We start from the raw sequence: 18,776 nt of genomic DNA on the forward strand, positions 1-18,776 counted from the left end.
TCACCCTGAATGGTGAGGTCAGCATTGCCATTCTGAGGTGAATTGTGCAGCTTGCTGGCTCTGCACCTCTCAGAGTCCCTTTTTCATATCCATCCCTCTTGACTACAGAATGAGGAGTTGCTGTAGGTAAGTCTGGAGTTGTCGCATGTTCCTCTGCCTTTTTCTTGCTCTCTGAATCAAAGAAAGGCTTCACCGTTCTCCAACCTGCATACTCGTTCTTTAGTGCTTGAATGATCTCAGGTACCAGCAGCTTCACATTCAGCTTCCACATTTCCCTTCCTGCCTCCTGGTCCTGCTGTAGCTTACAGAGGTGTAAAGGAGGCAGTGGTCAGAGAATAACCATGGAGAAGACGTCAGTCAATCTGACCATGATGGCCTTCGACCTGAAGAGGATGTCTATCCAGGACCAGGTTGCACCATCCGATCTCAACCAGTTGAGCTGTGGCTGAGATCCACCTGCATGGTTGCTGAAAGCTTTGCACACCTGTGAGTTTTTACCGTCTCCATCAAATGTCTGGAGGAGCTGTCCAGCCTGCTGTCAGCACCACCAGATCATCTTGCCGCATCAACGATGCAGTTGAGCCAGAAAAACCAGCCTGGACGATGCCATCAACAGTGGAAGCTGCTGGAAGACAGCAGCCACTCACTTCTCATGGGTGAGGAATACACATTGATCAACCAGAGCGGGGTGTCACGGTACATTACATCCACCATGAGGAGACAACACCCAACCACCCCCTTGACCTCGGTTATTACAAATTTGCCTCCCCGCACAAAAATACCCAGATCTGATGCGCCATCATTGTTTCTCCCACCCCCCCCCCCCCGACCCCATTAACACTGACAACTCATTGGACCACCATCACAACCACCTTCGATAGTTCCTGAGATGTGTCAGCCCCTCACTCCTGTATGAAGTCACATCTGCCTTGACTTTGGCAAGGTATTATAAGGTGTTTACACATCACGTAGTTCCTTTGACACTGCACATGTTAGGGTTGCTATTTTAATCTCCATTGTGGTTTATTTGAGTCTCCAGTTTACAATCCATTGTGAATCAGTCTGAACCCTCATGCCCACCACCTTGGTGAACTGCAGCACTAATTTCAGACTCAGGACAGGGGGTGATCATCTTCTGTGATTGGGGTCTCCTTAGGCAAAGCCGTTTGTGCTCCCTCTCCTCTGTCTCCCAGCTGGCTTAAATTCTTCATCTCCTGGAGCTGAGGAGCACAGCTTCAGCACTGCTCCTGGTCTCCTGAAGCAGGGGGGTGGTGAGTGGGGGGCAGGGGGGGGGGCAGGGTGTCAATAGCCACTACACTGCTCCCAGTCTCACTGAGTTAGGAGTTACTGAGTACTGAACATCCCTCTTTTGATCCACTTTTCTTTCCCCTCCATCTTTGAGTGTCCTTATCCTTCATTGGACGCTCGTCCTGGCTTCATCCTCAGATTACGAAATGTTGCTGACTTCAATTTGAGCCTTGACCCTTTTCTTCCCACTGTTTGCAGTGTCAGTTGCTAGTTGATGTTGGCAGTTTGCCGTCATATTGTCTGTGCATAGGTGGCTACACGTTTTGGGTAGGCTCTGTAGGGGTGACCTACTTCCCCACACAAGTTGCAGCTCTTGCTCTCTGAACAGTCCTTGGTCTGGTCCCCTTTCTGTTTGCACTTCTTACAGATACCTTTGCTGCACTGGGCCGCCACATGTCCTGGTTTGTTGAAGTTCAGGCTCACCCTGGGCTCTCCAAGGTACCCTTGATTCCCTTCAATGGCAAACATCGAGGTGGGGGGGTGGGCAAATAATGGCCCCTTTGCTGACCTCTCTCAGCTTCACTTGGACCAGATTCCAAATGTGTCTTTGACATCCAAACTGGTTCCTGTTCCCTTAACATAACTGCCTAGGAAGGTGAGCACATCCACTATTGGCGTGGGCGGGTTGTGATTGGATTAGAGATGTGCAAATATTCCAGTGGGGCCCAGAAAAGCAGTTCTACAACTCTGAACACCATAAAGGAAAATAAATACAAAGCTTAATATCAGTCTTCCACTTCCTAGCCTGTTACCATAAAGTAACCCTGAGGAATATTTGATACAACAGTAAAAATTGCAATCTCGTCATCAGACAACAATCAAGAAATGAAAAGAAGGACTCTCTTGTTAGCTCACATTAAAAAAATAATTAAGGGATCAGCATTAGTAAACTGCAGTTACAATTTAAATTGGGTAATGCTTGTGAAGTTGACTTTAGCTGCCTTCTCACTGGTTATGGCCCAACAAATAGGATTAAACTCAATCCTACAGTATTGTGAACTGCCATTCACTGCAGTGCAGAGGAAATGTATTGCTAGAATGGTTAACATATCAAACCCTATCTACCTGTTAGCTGGCCACTCATAATCTTCCGTGGTATACTCATCTGTGAACTCTAACTGTGAATCTCTTTTGTGTATTAGATAACAATAGAATTGAAAACATCTGGAAGCAAGGAGGATATTTAATGGGAACATTTAACTAAGATAATTCCTTTTCTTTACTCCTCTTTAAAAATATGCAGTTAATCATATATTACCACATTTATTTAAGAAAGATGTTTGCAAGTGCCATAATCTACACAAGTGAAAAAGCATGTTTTGCCATAGAAAATATGTACATGACGGTGATTCTCCCAATGAGTTCTATTTAATTCAAATTAGCTGTGTTGATGTAGAACTACAGTTAAGGAACTTGACTTCTGTTCAACAATAGAATTACATAATACAGTCAGTGCCTTACCACATCATTATTCAATTTTCAAAAACCTCCTACTATTTCCCAAATTAGCAAACAAATATAATTGAATCAGATGCAAGAAACTTAGCACATGGCAATAATCTTTAAATCATCACATTCTTCTCCAAGTTTTTGAAACACAAAATGCTGACGTTCCTCAGCAGTTCAGGCAGCCTCCAAGGAGACCGGAAAAGTGTAATCTTTTTTTGTGCTAGACCCAGCCCGCTGACAAGCTTGTTGCCATGGTACTCATTGGTTCATGTTTAATTTTTCCATATGTGGAGGGCTGAATGAGCTGACCCCAACTCTCATGCCTCAACCCATCAGTAAACCAAATTGCACTATATACTGCTCAAAGGCTTCACAGTGCTTTTTTAAAATAGTTTATTTAAAATTTTTGAATATACATGCAGTCAATTACAGAATTAAAAATATACAAGTACAAAAGTAAATCCTGTATTTACACCATGATGGTTGTACCCAACCATCACCCACCCAAGAAAAGACCCAAAGAAAAAGATAGAATTGAAAGAAAGGCAAGAAAAAGATTTTAAAAAAAGAAAGAAAGCAGAATGGATTGGTGAAGTGCTGCACGCTCCATGGATCATAAATTCATATCCTATTTAATTTTCTTTGGAGAAGATCATCGCAGGTTTCAAGGATTAGGAAGAACACAGCTAAAATTGTACACCTGAGAATTGTAAATATGGATCCCAAACTTATAAAATTTGTTGTACTTATTTCTTAAGTTTTAGGTAATTTTCTCAAGGGGCATACAACTATATATCTCTGCATTCCCATGTTCCATACCTAGATGTGAATCAGACTTCCATGCAACTGCTATACATTTTCTACCGACTACCAATGCAATTTTAACAAATTCTATTTGATGTTTTGATAGTTTCAATTTTGGTCTTATGACCCAATAAAAATAATTCTGGATTTTGTGGAAATTTAATTCCTGTAATCTGTTCTAAGAAATTTCTTAGATCGACCCAAAAAGAACTCACTTTAGAACATAACCATGTTAAATGTAAAAAAGTTCATACCTCTTCAACACATCTAAAACATCGGTCTTATAGGTCTGAATTTAATTTATTTAATTTCTATGATGTGAGATATAATTGATGGAGAAAATTATATCATACTAGTCTATATCTTACATTTATCGTATTAGTCATTCTATCCCAACATAATTCAGGCCATTTCCTCATCTATCCTTACATTTAAATCTGATTCCTCATAGGGCCTTTGATGGCTCTCCATTGTAGAAGGCTTAAGAACTGTATTTAAATGCCTCTGATAGATTAAAATAATTAAAACAAATAGGACTTCTAAGAGTAACATATTAAAACTCTAACAAACAATTAAAAGTGATTATTGGGTTTCAGAGGTAGAGAGGGTGAGCAAAAGTTCACAGGAGTCACTATCTCAAAGGATCGTTCCTGGACCAAACACACTAATGACACCATGCAAAAAACATGTCAATGCTTCTATTTCTTCAGAAATTTTCTGGTATTATACCAGAAACCCTGGCAAATTTCTACAGATGTGTGGTGGAAGTGTGTTGACCAGCTGCATCATAGTCTGGTACAGACACCAATACCCTGAGCATAAAGTCATGCAAAAGACAGTGGACACAGCCCAGGACATCAATGGCAAAAACCTCCCCACCATGTACAGGGAACGCTGCTGTCGGAGAGAAGCAGCAATCATCATGGATTAACATCACCCAGTACATGCTTTGTTCTCGCTGCTGCTGCCCCTCCACCATCAGACTCCTTAACAACAAACTCGATCAGAGACTCATTTACGGACTCTTACTTTTGCACTTTGATTTTTATTTCTCTCCATATTACACAGTCAGTTGCTTTCATTCCCTTATTTGTTTACATGTTTATATTGAGTTCAGATTTTTTTATACTAACAATAAGTGGTAATTCTGCCTGGCATGCAGGAAAAAAGAATCTCAGTGTGATATGTAATGTCATGTATGTACAATTAATCTGAAATCTGAAAAACATTAACTTTACTACAAGAAATAAAATATCTCACTGTAGTTAACTTTTTTTCACAGAGCAGCCTCTTCTGCTGTCCTTTCCTGACACAAAGCTGAAACCCAAGTGCAAATGCACCTGGATCCTCTCTTAAGGGAGTCAGTGCTCCATTGCTAGACTCCGTGTGAGGGAAGAATGGCTATATGGATTGTAATATTTTAAAATGTAAAACTTTTTCAACATGCATGAGGAGATTCAATATTAAAATGAAAATAATGTATAGAACTTTTTTCTCTTCTGTTTTTACTCATTAGAACTATGTGACATGCACACTATTCCTCATAATGTCAATGTTACATTTAGTTCTGAACTATTGCCATTAATATCCTAAAAGTTAATCACTGTGATTCAGAAATACTTATCTTCAGGTGAAAGGATTATGTTCCAGCATTGTTTGCATGATGCAAATATTCAAGATTCTTTTACTGTCATGTAAGAAAATAGAAAATGTAATATTACACAAAATTTCCTTTAGTCTGCTGTAAGGCAGAAAAAGATTCACCATCAGCAGAAATTGCCCAGTGCCCCTTACATTCAGAGAAAGAGAAGCAAAAGAGGGTCCTCTCAGTGTCACTGAATGTCCATGGATTCACCTCCAGTGCTCCCGCTGTCTCCACAGCCACAGTATTCAGTCCAAACCATCAGCAACCTAAGTTCTAGATCCAAGCCTCTGATACAACCAGCGCCCTTGGCATCCTCTCACATTTTGGTTCCAATATCTGCTATCCCTTTAGCCAGTCTCCAGCAGTCCGCCATCTGGTGCAAGTCCCTTGACCGCAGTTGCCAGAAGCCCGCAGCCTGTATGAATTGCTTGTCGAGACCCTGTGGTCACAGGATTTTAAATTAAACCACCATCAGCTCCCTTAACAGGCTGTTAAAGTCTTAATGTAAAGCAAAGTTTCAAAAAACATCTATGTCTTTGATTTCTGAAGGCTTTCCGTCCAAGACAAAACATGGATACATTAGCAGAAATTAAGAAGTTCCTAGGCTCACAATTATTTTTGTTGAAAAATCAGTAAATAACCAAGCAACAAATTAGTTAAGACAACAGTGGCAAATATTAATATTTTGTATATGTTCTAATTACCATGTATTGTTTTGTCTTTCAGAAATATCCTGTATCACCTTAATGGGTCATTAAAGGAATTTTCTATCTTGAAAGAAGCTCTTAACCACTCCAGACTTCAACAGTCAAACCAAACTTTATCTACAGTACTGTCTGCATTGGCAAACAGCATTAGATCTGCTCAGGTTTATTTAAAAGCAGGTTTGGATGTCTTTGAAAATATTCCAAATACAAAGAAAGACTATTTTTAGAAATGTGCAATGGTGAATGGAGGAATATTTCACTTTTCAACAATGTATTTCTGAAAAATGGTACCTAAGTTTGCCAAAGGACATGGGGTTATTTAAAACAAGAATTGAATGTGTGCTCATTTCAAATGATCAAAATGCCATATGATGGTGATTTTCACTGATAAGTGACAGTTATTAAAACCCAAATGAGTCAGACTCAGTATTGCAGTCATGGGTTAAAATAATGGCAGTAGATAATATTAATGTCAATACCATGTCATAGAATGACTAGATATCTACAGCCTTCAAAGGCTGTTAACTTCCTGGTTGGACCTTTTGGCAAAAGAGATTTACATGACTAGAAATAATACATACACTCCATTTTATAAGTAAATATTAGAACCAAAAAAATGTATAAGTGCTTAATTATTCTCATTATCAGATACCTCAAAGTGCACAATTAATAAAGCTGACAAAATCTTGTGACAATTTTATTTGGTTATAGGATTGTAAAGTGCCTTCCATGTTGATGAGTGTATTGTTATCTGTATGAAGAGTATTATTCATTGCGATCTGTGGAATTATGACAAAGTGTCACAAATTTATAAAACTACTGCCTTATATAAAACAGAGACCACTTATTGTTAACTCAACAAATATAACAAGCAAATATATATTTTTCAGATCAGTCTGCAAAAATATATTATTGTAATATCTGCTGTAGCTGAACCATTATATTTCGACAATTGAATGCATATTGAGAAACAGAATATTCAGTACAGATGTAATTTTTTTTACATATCAGTAAGTACATGATCAAACAACATAATAAACAATCAGGTGTTTTAATTGAATAATACAACAGATGGATATCCAGATTTCAGGGTTTTTCTGTAACCCTTAAGTATGTTTTGAAGTTGAGGTATTTTTCAATTTTTTTAATGAAAGTTAAAGTTGAAGTACAACTATTTCCAAATGTGAATAAATTGAAAGGTCACAATGTTTTCTTCCTTAGATCCAACTGATAACCTACATAAGGAAATCCCATCATGCCAATCTCATTTCCTGCAGACTGAAATTATTTCAGAATCAAATTATTTCAGAATCAAATTTTCTTGTCTCTCCATCAGGGCCACATTGTGAGGTGTGATTTTGCAAACATCATTATTCTTGGTGTTAATTTGGGCATAAATAGAGATATTGACAGTTTGAAATTAGGGTTCTTTTAAAACTTCCTTCTCACCTCAGGAAGTAATGCACCTTATGTACAGAATGAAAGAATAAATTATAAAATAATGCATTGCATTATTTGGAAAGTGACTGAACAAGATCAAAGGATTTATTTTTTTCCTTAAAGGCACATTTTAAATATTCAATACTGCTTCCGTATAATTAAGAATAAAGAGAATCTAAATACCAGAAATCATACTGTAATAAGACAAAATCAAATAATTACATATGGAAAATACAATAGAATGCAAGTTATAACATATGCATTAGAATGGGGCACAGAAAGAATCTCAAAATGTGCATACTTCAAAATATTAGTGTACATAATATTATTGTCCATCTCATGTAATGATATATGGTAAATAGTTAGGTTTCCCACATTATTATTCCAAACATTGGTCATTCAGCATTCTAGCATTGTTAATCAGAAGTGAATGTGTCTGCATCCCAGCATTGCTTCCCCATGAGAAGTTTCGTAGGTCACAATGAAGAAAGCATTTTGAATACTTTAGCCTTTTCTCACCCCCATCAGTGAACATGCAGGATAATCTATAGAGCAACAGGAAGCCATGACCTTACTTGTCTGCTATCCCCTCGATCAGGCATTTTTGGGTCGACCTGGCAATCTTCAGTTCAGACCTTTGTCTGGATCAGGCTGAACACCATGAAAGAGCTTGGGGAAGACAGTATTTGGGGGGGGGGGGGGTCACATCCTCCTTAACCCATTTTCTGATGCCAATGATTGTCGACACAACATCGAACATTTGCTGGTGTTTGGTGATGGGTTTCTGCTTCTGTTGATGAACATGTGTTTTCTCAGTAAAATCTGTCAAGAAACTGGATCAGTCCATTGCTAAATTTTTGGAAATAAAAATATGCAAAACCTAGTGCTTAAACAATCATGCAGGCTTTAGGAGACTCAATAATGAGTCTGCAACTAATAAATTATTAAGACTTTGTAAGCAAGAATATAATAGCAGGTGAAAATTCAATGTGGCGATTTTTGTTTTGTTGTTCCAAAACCAGTAATGCAAAGGAATTCTATGGCTGAGATTCTTAAAATGTGAAAAATGACAACAGTTTGATTTTTTTTAAAACCAAAGTTTGTGCTTTGTGCATTTCCTGATTTTATTCTAACGGACACCAAACAGACATCATTCAGTGAACTTTCAACTTATTCACAGTTACAAAGTGTTAACCCTTAAGTGATTGTGTCTATGACCAATGTTCAAAAGTTAGTAGAGGTGTTTTCCTCCTCATTTAAATCAAACGAATGTCAGGAATAATTCCATAAAACTGTGGTAAGCATTTATATATCAATATCCAGGGACATTCTTTCAGGTTATTGATTATATTTTACTCAATTGCCTCAGAAGAAAATGATTTCCACATATTTATTTTGTTTTTAAAGGATTGTACTAGAGTCACTCAGATTTCTGTAACAAAATGGAATGAAGTTTTGAAGTTTTAAGAAATGCAAATAGAAATGTTATGAAATCATCGTTGATGCTATGGTTTAAAAGTGACACGGATTTCTGTGAACATCTGAGTACAAAAGCGATTTTTTTTTATGAATAGCAATGTTCTTGAGATAAGAAATTTATGTGCTCAATTTATTTACAGAAATAACTGGATGAAAAAGCAATAATCTAAATGTAACAATGAATATTGTGGATATTATGATAAAATGGCTCATTTCTATAAATATCACTTGAATGTGGTCAAGTCCTGTCAGTGCATCTTATATAGAGGTTAAGGGTTTCAATTTCTGATATGTGGTAATATGTGGACATTTGTTTCTGCTCAGAATCCTTTGTGAGAGATTATTCTAAATCTAATGGAAGGCAAAAAAATAAAATGGAATTAAGTTTTAAATCTTCAAATTTAATCTGAATTAAGGGCAAAAACAGGAATGATAGTCCTAAAATAAAAACAGAAAATGGAGGTCTATGGAGAATGAGGAGTAAACCTTTTAGGTTCAAGACTTTATCCGAATTCAAAGAACAAGGTTGAAATTACTGGAAGAGCAGTGGCATTGAATTCAATTGGAAATAAAAGTTTAAAAAAAAACTATGGGTGTTGGAAATCAGAAGTAAAAGCAGAAAATATTGGAAAAACTCAGCAGGTCATGCAGTGATTCTGGAATAGATACAGAGTTAAAATTTCAGGACTGAGGCTCTTTGTCAGTTTCTGTCCACTGATGTGGCCTAACCAGCATTTTCTTTTTTTTCCTATTTCGAGCATCGACAGTTTTTATTTAATTTCTCTGCAAATACATCATACCAGATAAGGTCACTCAGACTCACTCTTTAAAATGGTCACTGAGCACTAGTGGGGAGTTTGAATGGAGTAGTAACCAAAGTTCTTGAAGCTCCATGAGCAAACCAACGTTTAGAAGAGGATTGACTGAAAATTGGGAGTGAAGAGAATGGCTGTAGGTAAAATCCTCTGTTACCTGGGCAAATGTTGGTCACTGGTTTATTTTTGTAAGGCCAAGAGAAGCATCCCTGACAGCATGCATCATGTTCTACATAATAATTTTTTTTTTTGCTTGGTTCTAGTTTAAATCGCCCTTGTGGCATTGAGCCAGTCTCACTCACCAAAAATATGAGAGGTCCTCTCTAAATAGGAAGATTCAAAGAGAATCAGATAAAACTCTGCAGTAAACATATAATATATTTCATAGACTATAATTGTTCAATTGATTTGTGTTTGATTTGTTTTAGAAGCTTGTTAAAGTTCATATGTATCCCATTGCACAACAAAAATGATTTCATTGTCAATCTGTGTATATTTTTGATCAAAATTATCAATGAAAGATTTGCTATGGCACTTTTCATTGTATATTAAGAGACAAATGGGTTTGATTTTCTAAATTTTAAATGAAAAGCGCTGTTAAATGATTAAGCAACCATTCCATTTACAATCTGGTAATTATGCTCTTGGTTAAGCAAGGATGGAAATTTTATAGGGATCTGAAACAATTTTGAAATATATGGATGCTTTCAGAGAAATATGCAATTTATACACACTAAAAAGTATGATAAGGTACAATGGGCTTCTATTTTTAATAAATGATTTTTACACAACGTTGACTGTTTAGAATATTTGTGTGGTTCATTGTAATTTCTCAATAAGGTTAAAGCCGAAAGATCAGCTGAAATACTAAACATTAGTGTGCTACATTGCATCACTAATATGGAGTTTTAATTGTAACTGAAGAAAATGCTAAGAACAATCAAAATTTCATGCTTATAATTAATACGTACAGTATTATTAAAACCTGTTGAGTAATATTCACATTATGTAAACACCCAGAACTTAGCTTTGTTGAAAACTTTAGGAACACAGAAATGAAGAATGGTGGACCTATTTGATAGAAAATCAATAATCCAGACTTATTTTCTTTCCCAATTATACTACTTTTTCTGTATGCAATACTTCAAATTACTCACATGATTGCACACCAATGTCTTTCTTTGAATCAACAATATTTTCTTCCAAACTTATCTTGTGAATCTCTAGATTTTCTTTCAAAAACTTCTATTATTGTACATACATTTGAGGGAAATAACACCACCCATAAATTTAGTGACTATACCATGGTCATGGATTGTATAAAAGGGGTGATGAGTCAGCATAAAGGAGGGAGATTGAAAACTTGGCTGAGTGGTGTACTAACAATGTAACACTTAATCGAACCAAAACCAAGGAGCATTTTGTGGGGCATTGGATGAGAAAACCAGTGATCATTGGGGGGTTGAGCAAATTTAAATTCCAGGGAGTCATTATTTTGCAGGCCCTTTCCTGGACCCAACACACGAATGTCATCATGAAGAAACACGTCAATGCCTCTATGTTTTCAGGAGTTTACAGAGGTTTAGTATGAAATCAGAAACTTTGGCAAACTTCTACAGATGTGTAGTGGAAAATGGTGACCGACTGCATAATGGCCTAGTATAGGGGCACCAGTACCTTTGAGCGAAAAGCCCTGCAAAAGGCAGTGGCCGTAGCCCAGTTTATCACAGGCAAAACTTTCCCATCATCGAGAAAATCTTCATGGAACACTGCCTTCAGGGAGCAGCAGCAATCATCAAGGATCCCTACCACCCAGGATTGCTCTGTTCTGCTGCCATCAGAAAAGAGGTCTAGGTGCCACAAGACTCATACCATTAGGTTCAGAAACAGTTGTCACCTCTCAACCATCAGACTCCTCAACAACAAACTCAATCAGAGGCTCAATTAAGGAATCATACTTTGCACATTATTTATTATTGAATATTTCTTTTCTGTGTTGCAGTCAGTTTGCTTGCACTTCTTTCTTTGTTTACCTTTCTCTCTTTTGCATAATGTATCCTTTCTTAAGTACAGTTTTTTGCACTACTGATAAGTAGAAAATCTGCCTGTCCTACAGGAAACCGAATCTCAGGGTTGTATGTGATGTCAAGCATGTACTCTGACAACAATTCTGAACGTTGATCTCCAGTGTTTGGCACCAGGGTATTACATTATGTACACCCCATTTTAACTTTGATGTTATCTCTGAAATAGAATGCTAATTTATAGATGGATAGTATCTTGATAGATATTAATTCAAACCCATATTCGCTATTTTTTTTAAACAAAATCTGTGTGCAGTCAAGGTTGCTCTTAATATATAGCAGGTTGGGCAGCATCTGTGGAGAATGAAATCATTAATCTTTGAAGTCATTGGGTTATCATCACCACATCATTGACTTGAAACATTAACTCAGATATTCTCTCCATAGATGCCACCTGATCTGCAAAGTATTTCCAACATTTTCCATTTTAATATGAAATATTATTTGATGTTTATGAATGATACTTTACAGATTATGGCATTTGACAATGCAGGCTGATTCAGAAAGTCATATCATATGGGATCCAGGGTGATCTGGACATTTGGCTTGATGGCAAGAGATGGTAGGTAATAGATTTGGAGGCCTATGTTATACTGCAGAGAATGGTGCTTGGTCCACTGTTGTTTTCCATCCCTATTACTAACTAAGATGGCATGCTAAGTTTGCAGATGACACCAAGATTGGTGAAATCCAAGATTATAACAGGATCTAGTTGAACTGGGTGAGAGGGAAAGGAACAGAAGATGTTATTTAACTCTGACAAGTGCAAGGCAGGACTTAAATGATGAATTGTCAGGCCCTGAGGACATTGTAGAACAAAGAGAATTGGGGGTACAGGTAGATATTTGTGATGAAGAAGGCATTTTAGTATGCTTATCTTTTTCAGTCAGGACAGGGACATTATATTACTACAGTGAAAATCTTGGAGTGTTGTGTATGGTTTTAGTCACCCAGCTTTTCAAAGGGTATCATTCTGCACACTAAAAGTGTGTAGAAAAGAATTGCAAAATTGCTGTCTGAACTGATACACATGAATTAGGAGTAGCTGGATAGGCTGGGACTTTTCTTCCTGGATCTTAGGAGCCTAAGAGTGGACCTTACAATAGAGGTTTATAAAATCACAAGGGCCATAGATAAGGTAGATAGTTAAAGCCTTTTTCCCACGTTAGGGAAATCTAAAACTAGAGAACACAGATATAGGGTGATAGGGCAAAGATATAAAATGGATCTGAGAGACATCTTTTTCCCCCACAGTGTGTGATGGATATTTGGAACAATCTGCCAGAGGAGGAGGTCAAAGTAGGGACAATTGAAGTATTCAAAAGACATTTAGACAGGTGTATGAATAGCAAGCATGTAAAGTTCAAATTTATTGTCATAGTTACATGACATCACATACAACCCTGAGGTTCTATTTCCTGCAGGCACGACAGAATTTATACATATCGATAACTGTGAACTAAAATCAAGGAAAAGATGCATACACAGTATATAAAAAGAGAGAAATATAAACAAAGAAAGAAATGTTAACTGACTGCAATATATAAAAATGAATATTCAGTAATAAATAATGTACAAAGTAAGAATCCTTAAATGAATCTTGATTTAAGTCTGTTTAGTTGTCTGAATATATAAAAATGAAAATTCAGTAACAAATAATGTACAAAGTAAGAATCCTTAAATGAATCTGGATTTGACTCTGTTTAGTTGTCTGAATATATAAAAATGAAAATTCAGTAATAAATAATGTACAAAGTAAGAATCCTTAAATGAATCTGGATTTGAGTCTGTTTAGTTGTCTGAATATATAAAAATGAAAATTCAGTAATAAATAATGTACAAAGTAAGAATCCTTAAATGAATCTGGATTTGAGTCTGTTTAGTTGTCTGAATATATAAAAATGAAAATTCAGTAATAAATAATGTACAAAGTAAGAATCCTTAAATGAATCTGGATTTGAGTCTGTTTAGTTGTCTGAATATATAAAAATGAAAATTCAGTAATAAATAATGTACAAAGTAAGAATCCTTAAATGAATCTGGATTTGAGTCTGTTTAGTTGTCTGAATATATAAAAATGAAAATTCAGTAACAAATAATGTACAAAGTAAGAATCCTTAAATGAATCTGGATTTGAGTCTGTTTAGTTGTCTGAATATATAAAAATGAAAATTCAGTAATAAATAATGTACAAAGTAAGAATCCTTAAATGAACCTGGATTTGAGTCTGTTTAGTTGTCTGAATATATAAAAATGAAAATTCAGTAATAAATAATGTACAAAGTAAGAATCCTTAAATGAATCTGGATTTGAGTCTGTTTAGTTGTCTGAATATATAAAAATGAAAATTCAGTAATAATGTACAAAGTAAGAATCCTTAAATGAATCTGGATTTGAGTCTGTTTAGTTGTCTGAATATATAAAAATGAAAATTCAGTAATAAATAATGTACAAAGTAAGAATCCTTAAATGAATCTGGATTTGAGTCTGTTTAGTTGTCTGAATATATAAAAATGAAAATTCAGTAACAAATAATGTACAAAGTAAGAATCCTTAAATGAATCTGGATTTGAGTCTGTTTAGTTGTCTGAATATATAAAAATGAAAATTCAGTAATAAATAATGTACAAAGTAAGAATCCTTAAATGAATCTGGATTTGAGTCTGTTTAGTTGTCTGAATATATAAAAATGAAAATTCAGTAACAAATAATGTACAAAGTAAGAATCCTTAAATGAATCTGGATTTGAGTCTGTTTAGTTGTCTGAATATATAAAAATGAAAATTCAGTAATAAATAATGTACAAAGTAAGAATCCTTAAATGAATCTGGATTTGAGTCTGTTTAGTTGTCTGAATATATAAAAATGAAAATTCAGTAATAATGTACAAAGTAAGAATCCTTAAATGAATCTGGATTTGAGTCTGTTTAGTTGTCTGAATATATAAAAATGAAAATTCAGTAATAAATAATGTACAAAGTAAGAATCCTTAAATGAATCTGGATTTGAGTCTGTTTAGTTGTCTGAATATATAAAAATGAAAATTCAGTAATAAATAATGTACAAAGTAAGAATCCTTAAATGAATCTGGATTTGAGTCTGTTTAGTTGTCTGAATATATAAAAATGAAAATTCAGTAACAAATAATGTACAAAGTAAGAATCCTTAAATGAATCTGGATTTGAGTCTGTTTAGTTGTCTGAATATATAAAAATGAAAATTCAGTAATAAATAATGTACAAAGTAAGAATCCTTAAATGAACCTGGATTTGAGTCTGTTTAGTTGTCTGAATATATAAAAATGAAAATTCAGTAATAAATAATGTACAAAGTAAGAATCCTTAAATGAATCTGGATTTGAGTCTGTTTAGTTGTCTGAATATATAAAAATGAAAATTCAGTAATAAATAATGTACAAAGTAAGAATCCTTAAATGAACCTGGATTTGAATCTGTTTAGTTGTCTGAATATATAAAAATGAAAATTCAGTAATAAATAATGTACAAAGTAAGAATCCTTAAATGAATCTGGATTTGAGTCTGTTTAGTTGTCTGAATATATAAAAATGAAAATTCAGTAACAAATAATGTACAAAGTAAGAATCCTTAAATGAACCTGGATTTGAGTCTGTTTAGTTGTCTGAATATATAAAAATGAAAATTCAGTAATAAATAATGTACAAAGTAAGAATCCTTAAATGAACCTGGATTTGAGTCTGTTTAGTTGTCTGAATATATAAAAATGAAAATTCAGTAATAAATAATGTACAAAGTAAGAATCCTTAAATGAATCTGGATTTGAGTCTGTTTAGTTGTCTGAATATATAAAAATGAAAATTCAGTAATAAATAATGTACAAAGTAAGAATCCTTAAATGAACCTGGATTTGAGTCTGTTTAGTTGTCTGAATATATAAAAATGAAAATTCAGTAATAAATAATGTACAAAGTAAGAATCCTTAAATGAATCTGGATTTGAGTCTGTTTAGTTGTCTGAATATATAAAAATGAAAATTCAGTAATAAATAATGTACAAAGTAAGAATCCTTAAATGAACCTGGATTTGAATCTGTTTAGTTGTCTGAATATATAAAAATGAAAATTCAGTAATAAATAATGTACAAAGTAAGAATCCTTAAATGAATCTGGATTTGAGTCTGTTTAGTTGTCTGAATATATAAAAATGAAAATTCAGTAACAAATAATGTACAAAGTAAGAATCCTTAAATGAACCTGGATTTGAGTCTGTTTAGTTGTCTGAATATATAAAAATGAAAATTCAGTAATAAATAATGTACAAAGTAAGAATCCTTAAATGAACCTGGATTTGAGTCTGTTTAGTTGTCTGAATATATAAAAATGAAAATTCAGTAATAAATAATGTACAAAGTAAGAATCCTTAAATGAATCTGGATTTGAGTCTGTTTAGTTGTCTGAATATATAAAAATGAAAATTCAGTAATAAATAATGTACAAAGTAAGAATCCTTAAATGAACCTGGATTTGAGTCTGTTTAGTTGTCTGAATATATAAAAATGAAAATTCAGTAATAAATAATGTACAAAGTAAGAATCCTTAAATGAATCTGGATTTGAGTCTGTTCAGCTGTCTGATGGTGGAGTGTGAACAGCTGGTCCTGATGGCACAACTTAATCCGAAACCTGTCCAATAAAGTTAAAAGTCTTTTTTTTAAAAAGACCCTCTTGGGTTGAAAGATTAGAAACAAATACCCCTTTGGAAGGTTAACAGAAATAGAAAGTGAGCTCATGCAACATCCAAAGAAAAACTTGCGTCCTCCCGAATTAAATGGAACACAAGTTAACAGGTCAGGCAGGCGCTCTGAGCAGCGGCGCCGCCCAGAATGCGCCGTCCCGTCGCTCCCCCGGGGGCTCTGGGAGGCCGAGCACCAGCCACGGCGCCGGAGCAGGAGTCCAGCCCCTCCGCAACGGGCCACCTCCACTCCTCTCTCCCCATGAAATCTACGAGGAAGAACGAGGACGGACCGTGGAAACTCCGGCTCATTTATCTGCAATGTTGTAAGTCACCTCGTCCAGTGCGCGACAAACCTCAGTATTCACCTGACCCCCATGGGAAAATTGGAACGATCTCGCCGGAATTGGCGACGTGTTTTGTGTATTTATTGCTGTGTGCACTCGAGGAACGGGTTTAATTCTTTAATTCTCAGTATGCATGCAATACCGTGGATAAAACGTTATACTTTTATGGATGCCAAATGTTTTGAAAGACAGTTTGGTAACATATTTATTTTGCCCTTTGTGCAGGTGTTCAATCCAACTGGATGCATGTCACAAAGTTACCTTTTCCAAATGTTACACAGTGAAAGGGATATTTGTAGGATCTAGTTTCTTTCTAATGAAGGTCCAAAAATGAACTTCAAAACTCCCTGTCGAATGAAATGGTTACACAATGCTCCACTTGTCAACAAAATAAATATTTTGTCTTGGTATTAATTGTAAAAATCTGACTTCTGCGGTTTTTCTGTTGTTATGGACCATGGACTGACCTTTTGGACTGTCATCATAAAGGATGAAATTCTGTTGGGAACTTGGTGCAGAGAGAGAGAGAGAGAGAGAATGGAAAGTTCAGAATGGCATATGGAGCGCTGTGTGAAAGGCACATGCTTCATAAGTTAATGAAGGGTTTAAAAACCACAATTTGAGAACCAAGGGAAGTCATCTAAGGAAGCCTTGAAAAAGGATCCTTAAGCCTAAGGCAACACAACATTAGTAATTTCTCTATCTGACGTTTTGTTATTCAGTTAAAGAAATGAATTTGGACATTGAGCTTTGAGATTGAATTCTGTGGACGGTGTTTTTGGACTGACTGATTTGACTGACCTGAGGTTTTTTGGCAATTTTTCTCTTTTGGAATATTGGGCACAGACTGTAATGGTCTGGGTTTTTTATATAGACACGCTGTTTATAAAGATATGATTTTGCTTCTCTCTCTCTGTGACTATAAGTGGCACTTAGGCAATTCCTGCTGGTGGTGAATCTTTCTGCCTTGCAGCAGGCAAAAAGAAATTTCATGTGATGTGACACTGTTTTATTTCTATGATAATAAATTGAATCTTGAATTTCTGTATATTTCTTATAGATAGTGGGGTTAATTGGGCTATGACATTGTTAATAGTCATTAATAAATTTAGAGATAAAAATTTAACACTTTTGAATTGTGACTTCTGTTCTTGCTGGTTTGAGGTGTGATAGTCCTTTATTTTTTTTAAAGAACTCCAGGCAAAACTTCAATCTGTGTGAAAGAAGTCCCCTGCATTCTCCTTCCATGGGTGTGTGCACTCAATCAAATTTTCGCCTCCCAGTTAGGGAAACGGCTTTCCCCTCACTGATGCTTCAGGGATTTTCTTGCACAAGTCGCACACTTTCCATGTCAAGTGAGGAATAACTGATGTCAATATTTAATTGAGTCTTGTATTGCATGATTGTGTGTGAAAAGGCATTACTAATGAATGGAACTCCAGAGCCATCTGATTTTAGTCCACTTTAGAAAAAGTATATTCTTGTAAATTTGTTAATTCAAATTTTGTTCAACATTGAACCATAGAACACTACAGCACATAAACAGGCTCTTCTTGTCTGTGCCAAACTACTATTCTGCTTAGACCCACTGACCTGTACCTGAACCATATCCCTCCAGACCCCTCTCATGAATATACATTAAATATCAAAATTGTGCCTGCATTCACCAATTCAACTGCAAGCTTGTTCCACACTCCCATCACCCTGCATGAAGAAATTCCCCCTAACTTTTTTATTAAACTTTCACCCTTAACCAATGTCTTCTAGTTTTTATCTCACAACCTCAGTGGAAAAAGTTTGCTCATATTTACTTTATCAATACTCATTGTAATTTTGTATACTGTGGTCCTTGTGGTGTGCAGCATATGAAAGGGGGGAAAAAAACACACACACACACACAGAAGCTGTGAGTGAGTTGAACCAACCAAATGACTTTACTGGAACTCTTCGAGAGCTTATCAGCACCACACCCATGATCCTTTTTGTCCCC

General features: G+C 35.5%; 2 protein-coding genes across 8 annotated transcripts in view; both read left to right on the forward strand.

The window, feature by feature from the left end:
* The window catches only part of LOC138742470 (inactive N-acetylated-alpha-linked acidic dipeptidase-like protein 2), a 658,708-nt gene extending 640,826 nt beyond the window's left edge, over positions 1-17,882 (forward strand). For 6 of the 7 annotated variants that reach the window (XM_069896934.1, XM_069896932.1, XM_069896937.1 and 3 more), the window contains 2 exons: positions 5,933-6,090; positions 17,012-17,882. In XM_069896934.1, coding sequence (XP_069753035.1) covers positions 5,933-6,090; positions 17,012-17,070 — 217 coding nt within the window. In that variant the 3' untranslated portion in view covers positions 17,071-17,882. Of the gene's footprint in view, positions 1-5,932; positions 10,439-17,011 lie in introns of those variants that run through there. The other variant, XM_069896939.1, reaches the window with a different exon arrangement.
* The window catches only part of LOC138742472 (uncharacterized), a 250,679-nt gene continuing 248,494 nt past the window's right edge, over positions 16,592-18,776 (forward strand). Inside the window, exon 1 of the mRNA XM_069896948.1 lies at positions 16,592-16,765. Within this exon, the coding sequence (XP_069753049.1) occupies positions 16,702-16,765 (64 nt within the window). The 5' untranslated portion in view covers positions 16,592-16,701. The remainder of the gene's footprint in view (positions 16,766-18,776) is intronic.

The sequence above is a fragment of the Narcine bancroftii genome, chromosome 9, assembly GCF_036971445.1.
Source record: "Narcine bancroftii isolate sNarBan1 chromosome 9, sNarBan1.hap1, whole genome shotgun sequence".
NCBI classification, from domain to species: Eukaryota; Metazoa; Chordata; class Chondrichthyes; order Torpediniformes; family Narcinidae; genus Narcine; species Narcine bancroftii.